General features: G+C 37.9%; 2 protein-coding genes across 2 annotated transcripts; both read right to left on the bottom strand.

Annotated features, from left to right (window-relative positions):
* Window positions 1–101: 101 nt before the first annotated feature.
* LOC138897874 (secreted RxLR effector protein 161-like) lies at window positions 102–503 on the bottom strand. The gene has a single exon (XM_070183894.1). It carries the CDS (start codon window positions 501–503, stop codon window positions 102–104), a length of 402 nt encoding a protein of 133 aa, XP_070039995.1.
* A 2,719-nt stretch (window positions 504–3,222) lies between these two features.
* On the bottom strand, window positions 3,223–5,024 carry LOC104099463 (uncharacterized). The gene is made up of 2 exons (XM_009606469.3): window positions 5,009–5,024; window positions 3,223–3,761 (listed from the first exon to the last, which is right to left on the bottom strand). The coding sequence occupies exons 1-2, from the start codon at window positions 5,022–5,024 to the stop codon at window positions 3,223–3,225; spliced, it is 555 nt and encodes a 184-aa protein (XP_009604764.3).
* Window positions 5,025–18,127: the final 13,103 nt, after the last annotated feature.

The raw sequence follows: 18,127 nt of genomic DNA, 5'->3' as shown, positions 1-18,127 counted from the left end.
ATAAAGTTTCGCAACCATAATACATGAATTGTGGCTTCAAAACATGCCACAAATTCTGCTTCCATTATAGATGTAGCAATGACAGACTGTTTGGCACTCTTTCACGATATTGCTCCTTCAGCTAATTGGAAGAAATAACCAAACGTGGACTTTCTAGTGTCAATACATCCAGCGAAATCTGAATCCGAGTATCCAACAACTTCCAAATGCTTGGATCTCCTATACATAAGCATATAATCCTTCGTTCCTTTCATGTACCTCAAAACTTTCTTTGCAGCTTTCGAGTGATCAATTCCTGGGTTACACTGGTATCTTCCCAGCATCCCGACCACAAAACTAATATGCAGTCTTGTGCAAGTATGAGCATACATCAGACTACCAACAATAGAAGAGTAAGGAATTGATTCCATTTCCTTTCGTTCTACATTATTCTTAGGGCATTGCATGTGACTAAATTTGTCCCCTTTTTGAATTGAAACAATTCCTGCTGAACAATTATTCATGTTAAATCTCTCTAGAACTCTTTCGATATAGCCTTTTTGAGACAATCATAATAATCCTTGTGATCTATCACGGAATATTTCTATTCCTATCACATAGGATGCCTCACCCATATCTTTCATTTCAAAATTCTTAGAGAGAAAATCTTTAGTCTCACGCAATATGCCTAAATCATTAGCAGCAATTAGAATATCATCAACATATAGGACTAAAAATATAAACTTGCTCCCACTGATCTTTTGGTATATACATCGATCAACGGTATTTTTCACAAATCCAAAAGATGTTATGGTATCATTAAACTTTATATACCATTGTCGTGAGGCTTGTTTAAGTCCATATATTGACTTCTTCAGTTTACACACCATTTGACCTTTTCCTTTAAGTTTCGAAACCCTCTGGTTGGTCCATATAAACTTCCTCCTCGAGCTCTCCATTAAGAAAGGCAGTTTTCATATCCATTTAGTGTAACTCTAAATCATAATGAGCCACCAACGCCTTAATAATTCTTAACGAGTCTTTCTTTGAGACCGGTGAAAAGGTCTCTTTATAATCAATGCCTCCTTTCTGAGTATAACCCTTGGCAACAAGTCTGGTTTTGTATCGTTTAATATTGGCATTTGAATCACGTTTGGTCTTAAAGACCCATCTACACCCGATTCTTTTAGAAATTTCTGGCAATTCAACGAGATCCAAGACTTTATTGTATTCCATGGACTTTAGCTCTTCCTTCATGGCATCAATCCAATTGTCAGACTCGTTACTTTCTATGGCTTGTGAAAATGAAACCGGATCCTTATTAAGACCAATGTCAAAATCTGATTTTTGCAAATAAACCACGTAATCATCCGAAATAGCCGATTTTCTAACTCTTTGAGATTTTCTTAATGGCATTTCTTGTGGTTCATTTGTGTCAGATATTTGTGAGTTAGTTTCTTCATGAAGTGTTTCATCCAAATGTTGCTCAGTGTTGTCAAAGTGTTCTTCAATAACTGGAATAATATTTGATATTTGTGTGAAAGTAGGCACATTCGTGGGTAATAGAATATTGACCCTCACCTCTTTTATTTCCACACTTTGCTTTTCAACACTCCCACTAACTTCACCATTCTCAATAAATCTTGCATTACCGGTTTCAACAATTCTCGAACTATGATTTGGACAGTAAAACACATACCCTTTAGATTTTTCTGGGTAACCAATAAAGTAACCACTTACTGTTTGAGAATCTAATATCTTTTCTTGTGGATTATAAACTTTAGCTTTCACTGGGCAACCTCAAACATGCAGGTGCCTTAAACTATGTTTCATTCTTGTCCACAGTTCAAAATGGGTCTTTGGAACTGCCTTACTTAATATACAACGGTTTTAAGAGCATACATCCACAATGATTTGGATAATGAGGAATTACTTATCATGCTCCTAACCATATCCATAAGTATTCGATTATGCTTTTCTGCAATACCATTTTGTTGAGGTGTTCCTGGCATAGTATACTGTGCACATATGCCATGTTCCTCGAGAAACTTCGTAAATGGACCTGGACATTGTCCTGATTCATTATATTTTTCATAATATTCACCACCTCTATCTGACCTAATGATTTTCACCTTTGTATCTAATTGCCTTTCAACCTCATTAACAAACACTTTGAGAGCATCTGTTGCTTGAGATTTTTCTTTCAGCAAATAGATGTATCCATAACGTGAAAAGTCATCGATAAAAGTGATAAAATATTTTTCTCCACCAAAAGATGGAACATCAAAGGGTCCACAAATATCGGTGTATATAATTGCAAAAAGCTGGGTGCTTCTTGTGGCACCTTTCTTACTTTGCTTGGTTTGCTTTCCCTTAATGCAATCCAAACATATAGTAAGATCAGTAAAATTTAGATTCGGAAGAATCTCATTCTTTACTAATCTTTTTAATCTTTCTTTGGATATATGACCCAAACGTTTATGCCACAAGTAAGCAGAACTTTCATCTAGTGAACTACGTTTAATTCCAACATTATATTGAATAGTAAGAAGGGATTCAGAAAAACTAATATCGAGTTTCAATTTATATAAACCATCACTAAGAAAACCAGAACCATAAAAAATAGTATTCTTATATAAATTGAAACATCCATTTCCAAACTTTAAATCAAATCCATAAACATCAAGTCTTGAAAGAGAAATCAAATTCCTATAAACTGAAGGTACATAAAGAGTCTGTAATAGATCAAGGTGACGTCCAGTCTCCATGGTCAAACGATAAGTCCCTATGCCTTTAATTGGAGCCTTCATACGATTTCCCATGAACAAGAAATCCTTATTTGGATTTGTAGTTTGGATCGTAAGGAATCCCTGCAACGTAGTAGATACACGAGCAGTTGCACCAGAATCAAGCCACCAAGTATTTTTAGGAACTTCTATTAAATTTGATTCGAAACATATAAAAGTATTAATTGTACCTTTCTTTTCGAACCAAGCTTTACGTTTCAGGCAATCTTTCTTTCTGATAGTGTCCTTCCTTGTTACAGAAATGACACGTATCTGCCTTATGTTCTTTCTTAGCATCCTGTGGAGCTTTAGCATGTGCTTTCTTCTTTTTGAACTTGTTGGGCTTCACTTTAAGTCCTTTACCAGCTCCTTGTCCCATGAGGTTGATTGAATGACTCCCTTGCTTCTTAAGTCCTGACTCCTCCTGAGTAAGCATACTGGACAATTCACTAACATTTTACTTATCCTTAATAGTGTTATAGTTAATTTGAAATGGTCCATACTTAGGAGGCAACGAGTTCAGAATAAACTGAACCAAGAAGGAATCATCCACTTTCATCCCCAAGGTCTGAAGTCTTGCTGCAATGTTAGTCATCTCGATGATATTGTTTTGCATACTATGCGACCCATCAAACTTCATGGTCGTGAGTTCGGCCATTAGTGTACCAGCGAGAGACTTATCTGCAGAACGAAAACGTTCTTCCACAAACTTCAGGTATTCCCTGGCACTTTCAGTTTGTGGAATAGTACTCTTAATGTTGTTGGCAATATTCATTCGCATAAACGTAAGGCTTAGCCTGTCAGAGCGTTCCCATGCTTTATGGAAAGACTTCTCATCCGCACTGCTCGAATCAGTAATGGCAGCGGGCTTATCATTCAGCAGAGCCAAGTCAAGATCCATCACACCTAAGTAGAACTGGACTTGTTCACGCCATTCAGAGAAGTTTAATCCGTTGAACACAGTAACAGACGAAGCATGCGAATGAAAAGAAATAGCTGCAAAATAGATAATACATTCTCACAAATCAATATGGATTCAACAAAATAGTTAAAGCATATCGCAATTCTCCTTTGGGTAAATACTACGACACACTATCATAATTTAAATGTTATTTAGTCTTTAATAGGTAATTAAATATTTTTAACCAAATATATATATGCCATCTTTGGACAGACAATATATATTTGACTAAGAATATTAATTTACCTCATCATATTCACTATTCATATAATAATTGATTCACCTCTGGGTAAAATCCTTAAGTTCTAGCAATAGTGAAAATTAATTTATCCACTAATTTTTAATTATAAGCATTTTATTAATTTCATGAATAAACTATAATTTTATATATGCATATTTTCATAAACAAACTAGTTTGGCCACTTTGGTGACTAACAAACTATATAACACAAGTGCACACACAAAATAGAGATCATAAGATTTTATGCATGTGATTACTTTAAACAATCTAGTTTGGTCACTTTGGTGACTAACAAACTATATACACATTAATCACATACATAAAATAAACAATAAATAGCTTTATCAACTAATAGCCCAAAACAAATTATTAAATAAACCAAAATAAATTACTTCATAGCCTAAAGTTAAACAGTAACTGGTCTAATTTTTAAATCTTTCATAAAAAAAGAATTTTTCATAATGGCTTAGAACGTTGGAACATAATATCCTTAAGGCATTCAAAATGAGAAATTTAGACAACATAAATATTGGAGGCAAACTTTAAATGGATACCTAATACATAAAGAATCAAACATTGAAGGTTACTGCTTTAAAGAAAAAAGTACATTCAGGTGGGATTGTAGAGTAATTTAATTTCACAAATATTCATTCCCAATATAAAACTTCATTAGATTTCGTTAACTGTAGTAACACTTTATTGGTGAATCTTAAGCAAAATTCATCACAGGGCAAAATTCATCACGGCGTCCGACCTTTCTTCGTTCAAATAGAAAATTTGACATAATTTATTACTAGCAGTTCATAAAAGAAATTTCATACTTTATTAGATATCCCCAAATTAAAAGAACTGGAATCAGATACGAGATTATTACAAATCCAATTAGAACAGTACGCATCAACATAAAGATATAGTCTTTCTTTTACGAAGATTATCAGTTCAAATATCCAGGCTCGTGATACCACATGTGAGCATAAATTTTAATTGCATACCAGGATCTTGAACATGATAATCTTATACAAAATCGTACAAAAAACATACCTGAATCGTAAGCCATCATTGTGAAGCGGAAACGTTAATTCAAATTGGTTTCTCGCCCCTTACCTTAGCTTTCGTTATCGCCGACTTTAGTGATGGAAAAGAGAAAAATAAAATACGGTAACCTTAATGGGTGGAGAGATGACCAATTTATAGAGGTTCTCACTTGATCCGGTACGTTCATCAAGTAACTGATCGGACGGATAAGATTTGCTCATTAATTAAATATTAATTATGGGTCTTAAACTTATTGGGTCACCCATAAACATAAAAAAATCTTGCATTTTCTTGTTGGAGTAATTGATTGAAATGAAACGATGGGGTTCGATGGAAGAGAACATGGGGGGTTTCGCTGGTCATGGGATTGGAGAGGAAAATAAAAGAAATTAAAAATAGAAAAACAATTAAGTTGGACCATAGGATCAACTTTATTAAATTTGAACTGTTGATATAAAGATGCATAAACATATTTTTCACCTCCTCACGCGCACTTTTTACGTGTAATATACCTGGTCAAAAGTAGTGTGTACTAGACATATTCTGTAAAGGTTGAGTGTGTAATATGATTTTCGTGGTCAGAAAGTGTGTAACAGGGATTTAACTCATAATTTAAGGGTAACTTATGTATTTTGCCTTATTTATTATCACATCAATATGACTTGTCGCGTCATATGTATTGTCATCTCGGATGTTTAGTCACGTCAAATGTCACATCAAATGTGTTGTCGCATCGGACGCTGACAAGATATTGATTTGACTGGACCTGATCCGTATTTTTGAAATAAATTCAACTGGCTACCATATTATTACTAGATCGTGCTATAAATTTAAAAATTATTATTTAATTGAAAATTATGGTTTCCGGTATTTATTTGAAGATACTAACTACTACGGTATTGTTGTAGTAATTATTTTATATATTTTTTAAATGATAATGAATTGATAGAAATATCCTAATATTTTGAAAATAAGACAATTATCAATAAATTATTTGACTTTTGGAAAAAACACAAAAATTATAATATTTAACTAATTGTAAAAATGATAAAAATTCTATATTTTGTGAAAATAGGAATAATATTAATAAATTGCATAAAAGCTGAATAATGTGCAAAAATTATATTTTATCATTTTTTACTAGGAAGACTGCAGAAATTAATTTTTAAATACAGAGGGTCAAAATTGAGTGTCAATACAAGTCATGTGGCAACCTCCTTCAAGTGGCACCGTCAAGGTAAACACAGATGGTAGTTATATTAATGAAAGTGGGAAAGCATGAATTGGAGGCATCATCAAGGATAGCAAGGGCAATTTAATTATGGCCTTCTCTGTTCCTATTACTTGCGAAAGCAACAATATGGCTGAGGCAATTGCAGTAGAGTTTGGAGGGAAATGGTGCAATCATTTGGGGTACACTAATTTTGCTCTTGAACTGGATTCTATGGTCATCGCCAACATGCTCACAAACAAGACTACTAACAATATGAAGATCAAAATAGTCATAGACTGAACTATCAACATCATTGAGATTACGAAAGTGACTGTGAAGCACTCCTTTAGAGAAGAAAATCAAGTGGCAGATTCTTTAGCTAAACTGACTACTACATCTAACTAGAGATTGCTCTGTCATACCTATCAGCAACTTCCTAAGTCTACTAAAGTTCCCTTCCTCTTAGATAAGTGGCAGTTACCTAGCATAAGGTCTAAGTAAGACAAGTGCAATTTCTTTGTAAGCTAGGCTCTTGTATACTAATCTTTTCAGTTAGGAGGACGTTGTATATACCTAATTTTTTTTGGGTGATGGAATCATCATTGTTGTCTTCTTCCGAGGTCAGGTTAAACCCTCTTCACTGTGCTTTTTTGAAATACAACGCCATCCAGCCTATGTCTGGGTAACTTTAATAAATAAATACAAATCTTCCTAGCCTAAACTAAAAGATATTCTTTAAATTAATCTCGTTGTGACATAGGATGAATTGTTTGTACTAATTGCCTCACTATGACAATTTCACTTTACAATTGCAAGAACTTGGTGATCTTGATTAATTTAAACCGTATTCTTTTTATTTTTTGTGTGTAGAAAATGAATATGTAGGGTAACATTTTCAACTCTTCTTTTCTGGTTTCTTTTCTTTTCTAATTAATCGAACTTAGATTCATCCCATGCTCGCATCCCCTTGAACCACAAACCCCTTAAAAGGAAAAGGGATGGGGGAGAAGAGGTAAATGAAGGCTATCTATGGTTGCTTTCATATTTGTCGTTCTTCTATTCATACAGAATTAAATAACATATCTCTAAGACTTCCATTTTGATCCATTCATTTATCATCCATGAAATTCAGAAATTAATTCGCGACATTCACTAATTTTAATTTGATAGATCCTGTCAGTGTATATATAGAGGCAAGAAAAAAAATACAAAAACAGATCTAAAATTTTGGATCTGTCCTTGTCCCATCCTAATGTATGATCTAAGAAGAACAATTAAAGAAAATCATATAAAAACAGAAACCAGTTGCTCTAAATTTAAGCAAACTTTATGTTCACGGGCTTTAACTTGGGCATGTTAACCAGAGTAGTGGCAATGGGTCAACAACACTTTTTGGACCATGGTATAGAGGTATAATATTAGATCAAACATGTCCAGAAGTAGCTTTCCGGCTAGTCTATATTACGGTTCATCAACCTTCGGTACTAGGGGCTTTTGCATCTATACTCTGTAACGACTCGACTAGTCATTTTGAGTATTTTAGTCCCGATCCCCTATTTATTACCTCCTTTATGTTATATTGTGATTATATGACTTATCGGGGTATTTGGTTTTGTTTTCGGGTGAGTTTCGGAGTGAAATGGGACACATAGTCCATAAGTTGGAGGTTTAAGTTGTAAGAATTGACCGTAGTTTGATTGTGTAGATGACTCCGGAATAAAATTTTGACGGTTTCAATATCTTCGTATGGTGATTTTAGACTTAGGAGTGTATCCGGATGTTGATTTGGAGGTCTGTAGGTCATTTCGGCGTGAATTGGCGAAAGTTAGAAAGTTGAAGGTTTGAAAGATTGAAAAGTTTGACCGGGAGTTGACTTTATTGATATCGGAGTAGGAATCCGATTCCGAAAGTTGGAATAGGTCCTTCATGTCATTTATGACTTGTGTGCAAAACTTGGAGTCAATCGGAGTTGTTTTGGTATGAATCGGCATTTGTTTTGAAATTCGCAAGTTCATAAGTTACTTAGGCTTGAATCGATGCGCGATTCGTGGTTGTGGTATTGTTTGATGTGATTTTGACGCTTTGAACATGTTCGTATGATGTTTTAGGACTTGTTGGTATATTTAGTTGAGGTCCTGGGGGCCTCGAGTGTAATTCAAATCATGTTCGGCGCATTTCGGAACCTTGAAAAATTGCTGAAGCTGCTGAATTTTCTGATATCTGGTTTCCTTCTTCACGTTCGCGAGAGAGGTCATGCGTTCGCGAAGGGTATCTGGGAGGTAGGTGAGGTTTTTTCTTCGCGTTCGCAAAGGTATAGGGAGTTGTTCGCCGCGTTCGCGTATGAGGGGTCGCATTCACGTTGGCCTGGGCTCAGTGTTCATCGCGTTCGCGTGGGGGATCTCGTGTTCGCGAAGAGGATTTTGACAGCTGAGTATATTTGTGCTTCGCGAACGCGAGACGTATTCCGCGTATGCAAAGAAGAGCACCTGGGCAGCAGAATTTAAGTTTCAAAACGAGGGTTCTATCTCATTTTTCATAATTTGGACCTAGAGAGCTCGGTGTGAGGTGATTTTTCGAGCATTATTCAAGGAAATTATTGGGGTAAGTGAATCTAACTCGGAATGGACTATATTTCATAAATCTATTACTATTTTCATCATCTAATTAGGGATCTGAGTTGAAAATTTGGGGGGAAATTGTGAAAATTTCCTAGACTAAATTTTTGAGTTTTGAAAGGTGATTTGAGGTCGAATTTGAGTAAATCTTGCATGGTTGGACTCATTATCGAATGTGTGTTTGGATTTTATAATTTTGGTCGGGTTCCCAGACGCGGACCCGGATTGAATTTTTGAGTTGACTTTTTATTTCTTTGCAAAGATCATAACTTTATTACTCGAATTAGTTTCCTATAGTTTATATTTATGCTATGAAGTTGTCTTGACTAGATTCGAGCCGTTCAGAGTTGGATAATCGAGGAAAAGGCCTATTAGTGGATTGAGTTAGCGTGTTTTGAGGTAAGTGTCTTGCCTAACTTTGTGTGCGGGAATTACCCCTTAGGATTGGTATTGTTTTGTGATAATTATGATGTGTAAATATGGAAATTTAACGGTTTTAGCTATGTAGATTCCTTTCATGCCTTAATTGAGTTATCTTAACATGTTATATTCATCATCATTAGTCTATTTTCATATGTTCTACTTGACTTATCTCTTACTTACTAATTGCTCTACATGTTTAGTTGAAGTTTTTGTTTCCTTTATTCCGTATTCATTGTGTAACCGTTGAACTCTTTACTTGAAGTTGTTATTCTTGGAACCTTGCTGTTAAAATGGTATTAAGTTATATAGGTCGTGATTCGCATTGGGGCAAACTATTCAGTTGTGAAATACTATTCTTGTTGCGTTATTCACTATCGGTTATTATTGTTGAGACTCTTGTGTACATTGTGGTTGAGCCATGGTCTCTTTATTGTGAAAATACTGTTATTGTCGGTTTCTGTGGTAAGTTGTGATATTGGACAATTGAGGTGCGATTTGTGATACGTTATGATATTGATACGCATGCGGTGCTATATGGTTTTAGTATTGAAACGCATGCGGTGAGATAAGGTGAGCTTGATATGCGTGGCTAGTAGGGGAACTACTAGAAGCCATGCGGTGTGATAAGGTGGGCTAAAACGCGGGACAATGGAAAGATTGTGATTTATTATTGTGATTTGAGACTATGAGGCGGTACCTCGGTAGTGGCTTTTGTTGGTATTACTCTTTTACTTCACTTGTGCCTAGTTACTTTGTTTCCTTGGCATAACATTCCTTGTTTTCTTCCGTGATGCATTAATTGCTTGAGTTCTGTGTAGTAAATTTTGGTACCTTCCTTACTTGTTTTATTTCATTTATTATTATCATTGCACTGTTAAATTACTCGTTCTAACTTTTATTTATTTATTTATTAAAATAGGGCCTTGACCTGACCTCGTCACTACTCTACTGAGGTTAGGCTTGACACTTATTGGGTACCGTTGTGGTGTACTCATGCTATATTTCTGCACATCTTTTGTGCAGATTCAGGTACCTCCTACCAGTCCAGACATCAATGATTTGAGTTCATACTTGGAGACTTCAAGGTACACCTGCTGGCGTCTGCATGCCTCGGAATCACCTTCTATTTATTTCTATGTTTTTCTCTTTTTATTAGATATAGTTGTATAGGGATGACTATGATATCGTTGTAGAGCTTGTGACTCGATATCACCAGGTTTTGGGGGAATTATATATGTTGAACAGCGAAGTTTATTCTATATAGATGTTGAGTATTTGAGAGTTTATTATTATGCAGTTATTTCTGCGTAAATATTAGGCTTACCTAGTCTTAGAGACTATGTTATATCATGATATCCTACAGAGAAAAATTGGGGTCGTGACATACTCGATTTTAGGGTTACAATTGAACCTATACCCATTTTGCAAAAAGAATTGCAAGCCTACCCACTTTACGATCAACTTCAGACTTATCGGGTCTGAAGTTTAAAAAAAATTAATCTGAAGTGAAAAATATTGCACTTCAGATGCACTTAAGGCCAAATAGGTCTGAAGTGCAATTAATAGTTTTATGCACTTAATGCCAATAAGTCTAAAGTGAAAAATTGTACTTCAGATGTACTTAAGGCCAAAAAGGTTCGAAGTACAATAAATATTTTCCTACACTTAAGGTCAATAAGTCTGAAGTGAAAAATTGCACTTCAGATGCACTTAAGGCCAAATACGTCTGAAGTACAACCTATGGTTTCATGCACTTAAGGCCAATAACTCTGAAGTGAAAAATTATACTTCAGATGCATTTAAGGCCAAATAGGTCTGAAGTGCAACCTATGATTTCATGCACTTAAGGCCAATGAGTCTGAAGTGAAAAATTGCACTTCAGATGCACTTAAGGCCAAAAGGTCTGAAGTGCAACAAACGTTTTCCTATACTTAAGGCCAATAGGTCTGAAGTAAAAAACTACACTTCAGATGCACTTAAAGCCAAAAGGTATGAAGTGCAACCAACGTTTTCATGCACTTAAGGCCAAATAGGCCTCAAAAAAGCAAATGCCGAGAAACAGAAATTTGTTTTTCGAATTTTAATAATCCAATATATGATTTAATACCTAAATCTATTCCAAATGAGCTCAAATTTGAAACATAACCTCCAAATATCATCAAGAACAAATCTCAATCATCAATTTGTCAAAATAATAATAAATCTAACGAACCCATTTTGCAATTAAGAAAAAGAAAGAGAAAAAATCCTAAGCAATAGTAAAAAAAAATAAAGCTCCACAATAGCTTACCACTGTAAAATATCATAAACTACCTTAAAATATGTTCACAAATACCATATAAAACCATTGTTACCTGAAGAAGAATAAAGATGAGAAAAAGGCCTGAAGTTGTTTAAACAGTGGGTACAAGTTTAAAAATAAAAATAAAAAGTGGATACAGGTTAAATGGGGGCGAACAAATAGGGCGCCCCGGGCAATTTTTACTCAGTACTATCTGCAAGGATCTTTATACAAATAGCCGATCAAGTTCATTGTTTATTTTTCTAGCTAGTATATATTGAATATATAAAGATTATTCATGGTTATACACATGTTATATATGGATTATACATATATTATACATTCATCGACTATTTTTAGTTTAGTAGGCCGGATGGTGACTACTAAGGTTAAATCTTTTAGCAAAAGATGATTGGACTATTGCAAAATCGAAGGAGTATATATGTTCATATGAAAATGAACAATTTACCAAGTCCAAATAAAAAGAGGAGATAGTAGATAATTCTTGAAGTAAAAATTGCACGAGGCGCCCTGTTTGGTTGTCCCCATTTAACATGTACCCACTTTTTAAATTTTTTTAAACTAGTACCCAAAGTTTAAATAACTTCAGGCCTTTTTCTTTTTCTTCTTTTTCTTCTTCGAGTAACAATAATTTTATATGGTATTTGTGAACATATTTTAAGGTAGTTTATGATATTTTACAATGGTGAGCTGTTGTGGCGCTTTATTTTTTACTACTGCATAGGATTTCTTATTCTTCTTTTTCTTAATTGTAAAATGAGTTTGTTAGATTTATTGTTGTTTTAACGAATTGGTGATTGGGGTTTGTTCTTGATGATATTTGGAGGTTATGTTTCAAATTTGAGCTCATATAGAGTAGATTTAGGTGTTAAATCATATATTGGATTATTAAAATTCGAAGAACAACTTTCTGTTTTTGGGCAATTTGCACTTCAGACCTATTTGGTCTTAAGTGCATGAAAACGTTGGTTGCACTTCAGACCTATTTGGCCTTAAGTGTATCTGAAGTGTAATTTTTTTACTTCAGACTTTTTGGCCTTAAGTGCATAAAACCATTGTTTGCACTTCAGACATGTTTGGCCCTAAGTGCATCTAAAGTGCAATTTCACTTCAGACTTATTTGGCATTAAGTGCATGAAACCATTAGTTGCACTTTAGATCTATTTGGCCTTAAGTACATTCGAAGTACAATTTTTTCACTTCAGACCTCTTGGACCTTAAGTGCATGAAAATATTTATTGTATTTCAGACCTACTTGGCCTTAAGTGCTTCTTAAGTGCCATTTTTGTACTTTAGTGTCACGTCCTTAGTTGTTAACTAAGTACACGTACGACACTTGACAACTCGCTTACGATCTTGCACAACTTGCTCACGTTCTTGCTATGCCAAGTTAGCCTTAGCACACTCAAGATCGCTAAGAGAATGGTAGAAAAAATACAAGAGAATTGTTAAAGGAAGCTTTGTATTAAAGAGAACTTGAATTGTTTGCTTGGTAAATTACAAATGGATGGCCCCCTTTATTTACTAGTCTCCTAAGGGCTAGAGTGTAAATATTAATTGTTACACAAGTCCTTACTATTTACAAGATAAGGGCTTTCTTTAGAATTCTCTACAAGCCTAGAAGATTCCAAGGACTTTCCTAGAAAAATCATAGGCATCTAGGGTCTTCCAAGGGAAATATCCATACTTCTCTGGAATCTTCTCACAAATACTAGCTTTCCTCCTATGTAAGCTTCCACATGGTATTAATATATGCCAAATGGTGCCTATGTGGCATGGTGATGTGGTGGGTCTTCACACTCTCCCCCACCTAATGTTACAACGATCGCGGTGCAATGTTGTTGTATAAACTCTCGGATCTTATCTTTGAATTGCCATAAGTCTTTATATCGTTCCTACGTGGCCTCCCCTGAAGATTGCCCCTTCCAATGGACGAGGAACATTACGGTGGCTTTCTGCCCTTATTTTCGCCTGGCTTGGTAATCAATAATAGCCTCAATCTCCCGGTCATGTGAGGCGGTGATAGTAATAGGCACTCGACTTGATTGGCTCCTACTCGGATCATCCTTGTCTTCATGATATGGCTTAAGCATGCTGTCATGGAAGACATGATAGATCTTAAGATATGATGGTATGTCAAGCTTGTATGGGATCTTGCCTACCTTGGAGAATATCTTTAATGGCCCCTCATACTTGCGAATCAGATTCTGATGCATCCCCCATAGTGCCTTGAACTGTCTTGGGTTAAATTTTACTGTTACCATGTCCCCAACTCTATAGTCCATGGGACGTCGCTTACGGTCTGCAAACTTCTTCATCTTCTTAGCTACCTTATCCAAGTAGGACTTAGCAGTGTCAAGCTGCTCCTCCCATCTTTTGGCCATATGATAAGCCCCCAAACTCTTTCCCTCAAACGCAACTGGTAATGAATGTGGAGTTTGTTGATATTGGCCTGTGACTAGCTCAAATGGTATCCGCCCCGTGGACTCACTCCGCTGCAAGTTATAAGAGAATTGGGTGATGTCTAGGAGCCTTGCCCAATCTTTCTGATGAGCACTTATATAATGCCTCAAGTAGCATTCCAGTAAGGCATTGACCCGTTCCGTCTGTCCATCCGTCTATGGGTGGAAACTAGTGGAAAAGTGTAGTTCTATGACAAGTATGTCGAATAACTCTCTCCAAAAGTTCCCAGTAAAGCGGGGGTCTCGATCACTGATAATATGCCTTGGTAACCCCTAATACTTCACCACGTTCTCAAAGAATAGCTTGGCGGCTTCCTTGGCAGTGCAACCTGGTGAGGCGGGCATGAAGGTGGAATATTTAGAAAATCTATCCACGCCAACCATAATAGTACCATAACCATCAGACTTCGGTAGACAAGTGATAAATTACATAGTCACGCTCTCCCATGGACGCTCTACGACTGGTAGTGGTCCCAAAAGTCCTCCGGGTTATTGTTGCTCAACCTTGTCCAGCTGACAGACAAGATAAGTCTGCACATAACATTCTATGTCATCTCGCATGTGTGGCCAATAGTAGACTGACTCAACTAAGGCCTTAGTGCGACGTTGGCCTGGATGACCAGCCCACATTGTGTCATGACTCTCCCTTATGATCTGCCGTCTAATGTCTCAAAACTTAGGCACGTAGACTCGCCGACCCGTGGTAAGCAATATGTCGTCTTCTACCCAAAAACGTCTCGTCTTGCCCTGGTTGGCTAACTCAATAAGCTGTTTGGCTACTGGATCATATTGCATGCCTTCTTTTATAGCCTCATGAATGTCCCAACTTGCTAAAGTGATGGTAGCAAGCTCGGCTTTCTGGCTCAAGACATCAACTACAACATTACATTTGCCCGGCTTGTACTTCAGCACATAATCAAACTCGGCCAAGAAATCCTGCCACCTAGCCTGTTTTGGTGTGAGCTTCTTATGCGTCTGAAAGTAGCTAGTAGCTATATTCTCTGTCTTGACCACGAACCTCGACCCGAGAAAATAATGTCTCCATGTACGAAGGAAATGCACAATGGCAGTCCTTTACTTCTCTTGCACCGTGTAACGCCGCTCAGTCTCATTTAACTTATGGCTCTCAAATGTTATGGGGTGCTTATCCTGCATCAGGACACTCCCAATAGAAAAGTCAGAGGCATCTGTGTGCACCTCAAATGTCCTGGCAAAGTTAGGTAGTGCCAAGACTGGCTCCTCTGTTACAGTTGCCTTAAGGCCTTCAAATGCCTTTTGACAATGCTCTGTCCAAACCCATGGCTTGTTCTTCTTTAGCAACTCAGTCAATGGTGTGGCTTTTGCTGAGTAGCCACTGATGAACCGACGATAATAGTTAACAAGGCCAATGAAGGATCTTAATTTAGTTACCTTTATAGGTGCCTCCCACTCCTGGATAGCACGTACCTTAGCCTCGTCCATGCGAAGCTCGCCATTGCTAATAACATGGCCTAAGAAGTGCACATTTGATTGTGCAAACTCGCATTTCTTCCTCTTGATGTATAGCTCGTTCTCCCGCAAGACTTGGAAAACCCTCCTTAAGTACTCTATATGCTCCTCTCAGGTGTTGTTGTAGATGACTATGTCGTCTAGGTAGACTGCCACGAATGATCAAGGTAGGGATGGAAAATCTTGTTCATAAGGGTGCAAAATGTGGCAGGTGTATTGGTTAAGCCGAAGGGCATCACCAACCACTCAAAGGCTCCATATCTCATCACACATGTTGTCTTCGGTTCATCCCCTTATGCAATGCGAACCCGGTAGTAGCCCTTGCGAATATCCACCTTGGTAAAGTACTTGGCTTGCCCAAGTCTATCGAAAAAGTCAGCAATGAGCGGGATCAGGTACTTATTCTTCACTGTGACCTTATTAAGTGCTCGGTAGTCTATGCACAAGCGCAACGGTCTATCATTCTTCTTCTGGAATAATATTGGTGCACCGAAAGGTGCCTTTGATGGGCGAATATGACCAGCATCTAGCAGCTCTTTCAATTTTTTCCTGAGCTCCTCTAGCTCGGGTGGTGCCATACGATATGGGGCAAATGCGGGTGGCTTAGCCCCTGGCTCCAACTCAATCTTGTGATCCACCTCTCGCCTAGGCGGCAAGTGCTTAGGCAACTCCTCGGGCATGACATCTTTGTTTTCCTCAAGCAACTTCTCTATGCAAGGCGGCAGTGTCTCTTGAAAACTCTTGGCTTCCTCCAGACTTGCGATAGTTGCCACGAATATCGGATCCCCCTGCTTGATCCCCTTGACAACTTGCATAGCTGAAAGTTGGCTTGGCTTTGTCTGTGTGTTATAGTCACTGTAGGTACCATGCAAGATCCTTATCGCTCCATAACCAAGAGACGTTGGAGGTAGGGGTCGATCAATGTATGGCAATGCCTAAAGAACTCTTGCCCCAATATGATGTCAAAGATATCCATAGAGGTTATGGTAAAGTTTGTCATACCTTTCCAAGTTCCCAATTTGACACCAACTCCATTAGCTACCCCCACGAGCATTCTGTACCTCCGCATTCACGGTCTTGACGCGAGAGTTGGTTGGAGCAAGCTTCAATTCTAGTCTCTTTGTGGCAACCTCAGTCACGAAATTATGAGTTGCTCTAATATCTACCATTGCACGAGCATGCTTGTTGTTTATGGTGAGATCCACGTACTAATTGCCATTCTCGGTAGGTTGGATAGATTGCTTCGTGACAGCACCACATAATCCGATCATACCTAACTGTGCGGTTCCCGAACTCTCTCCTTCCGGCTTCTCCTTCCGTTAATAGACCATGGAGATGAGGCTCTTTAGGTCAGGACAATTTCTAAAGTTGTGCGGCCGTCCGCATATGTAACATCCCTTCTTCTCGGCCTGCGCCTTCTTCTCGGCATAGCCCTGATGGCCACTCGACTTTTTAGAATCTTGAGTCTTGTAGTATTGTTGTTGTATCTCCTTGCCTTTGCCATGGTCTCCCCCACCTTTGGCATTATTAAACTTTGATTCTTTGCATTTGCCTTTGTCGTGCTTGTCATGCCTGAAATCCATCAATGATTCGGCCTCCACTATGGCTTGGTCTATATCTACGACTTGTCGGCGTTGCAACCCCTGCTTAGCCCAATTTTGCAACTCGTCTATGAAGTGGAACAACAAGTGATCATTGGTCAGGTTTGGGATTTGAAGCATAAGGGTAGTGAACTCCTTGACATAGACACGTATACTCCATGTTTGCTTCAACTCCCTAAGCTTGTACCTTGCCTGGTACAAGACATTGTTTGGAAAGAACTATCGCTTGAACTCGGCTTTGAACTGATCCCATGTGCCAATAGTACATAGACCTTTATCCACGTCGGTTATCTTCCGTCTCCACCATAGCATGGCAGTCTCTGAGAGGTACAACACTGCAGTGTTGATCATGGCCTCATCGTCCCTTACTTTGTCGTGCCTGAAGTAGTTCTCCAAGTGCCAAAGGAAATTTTCCACTTCTTGTGCATCACGAACACCTTTGAACACCTAGGGTTTGGGAGCCTCGATCTTGGCCTCCCTCGCCACCATAACATTATTGGATGCCTCGGTCACGCCAGCACTAATATGCTCCTCGAGTGACTCTATATTTGCCTTCATAGCATCGATAGTACTCAAAGCCTCTATGAGTCTGCACTCTAAGGCAGTGATGGTTTACCTTAGTTCCATCTCGGTCTGTGTACGTCCCTCCAAGTCATTTTGGATACTCTCAATCTCTTCAAGAGTGTGCCCCTCAAGAACTCTAAGGGTGCCTTCCACCTTCCCCAAGCGTTGGCCAAATATCTCAACGGCGTCCATCTCTGCGTTCATCTTCATCACCCACTCTTTACCGAGCGAGACGTCCTCGAGCAGGACCTCCACTTCATTCTCGCTCGCCTCAGTGACAGATAGTTCTTGGGATGTAAGCCCTTCGTTTGACACAACGTCGGGTGGCATCTCCTGGCTCTTATTGGTGGCATTCCTCTTTTTGTTACGACCACTCTTGCCAGCAGCATCTTGGATGACGCTGGGTTGGGTGTTGGCAGAATTAATTTCTCCATCGTTCGCCATTCCCTTAGTTGCA

This window comes from Nicotiana tomentosiformis, chromosome 8 (genome assembly GCF_000390325.3).
Source record: "Nicotiana tomentosiformis chromosome 8, ASM39032v3, whole genome shotgun sequence".
Lineage (NCBI taxonomy): Eukaryota > Viridiplantae > Streptophyta > Magnoliopsida > Solanales > Solanaceae > Nicotiana > Nicotiana tomentosiformis.
This window is presented reverse-complemented; position numbering and strand designations above follow the sequence as displayed.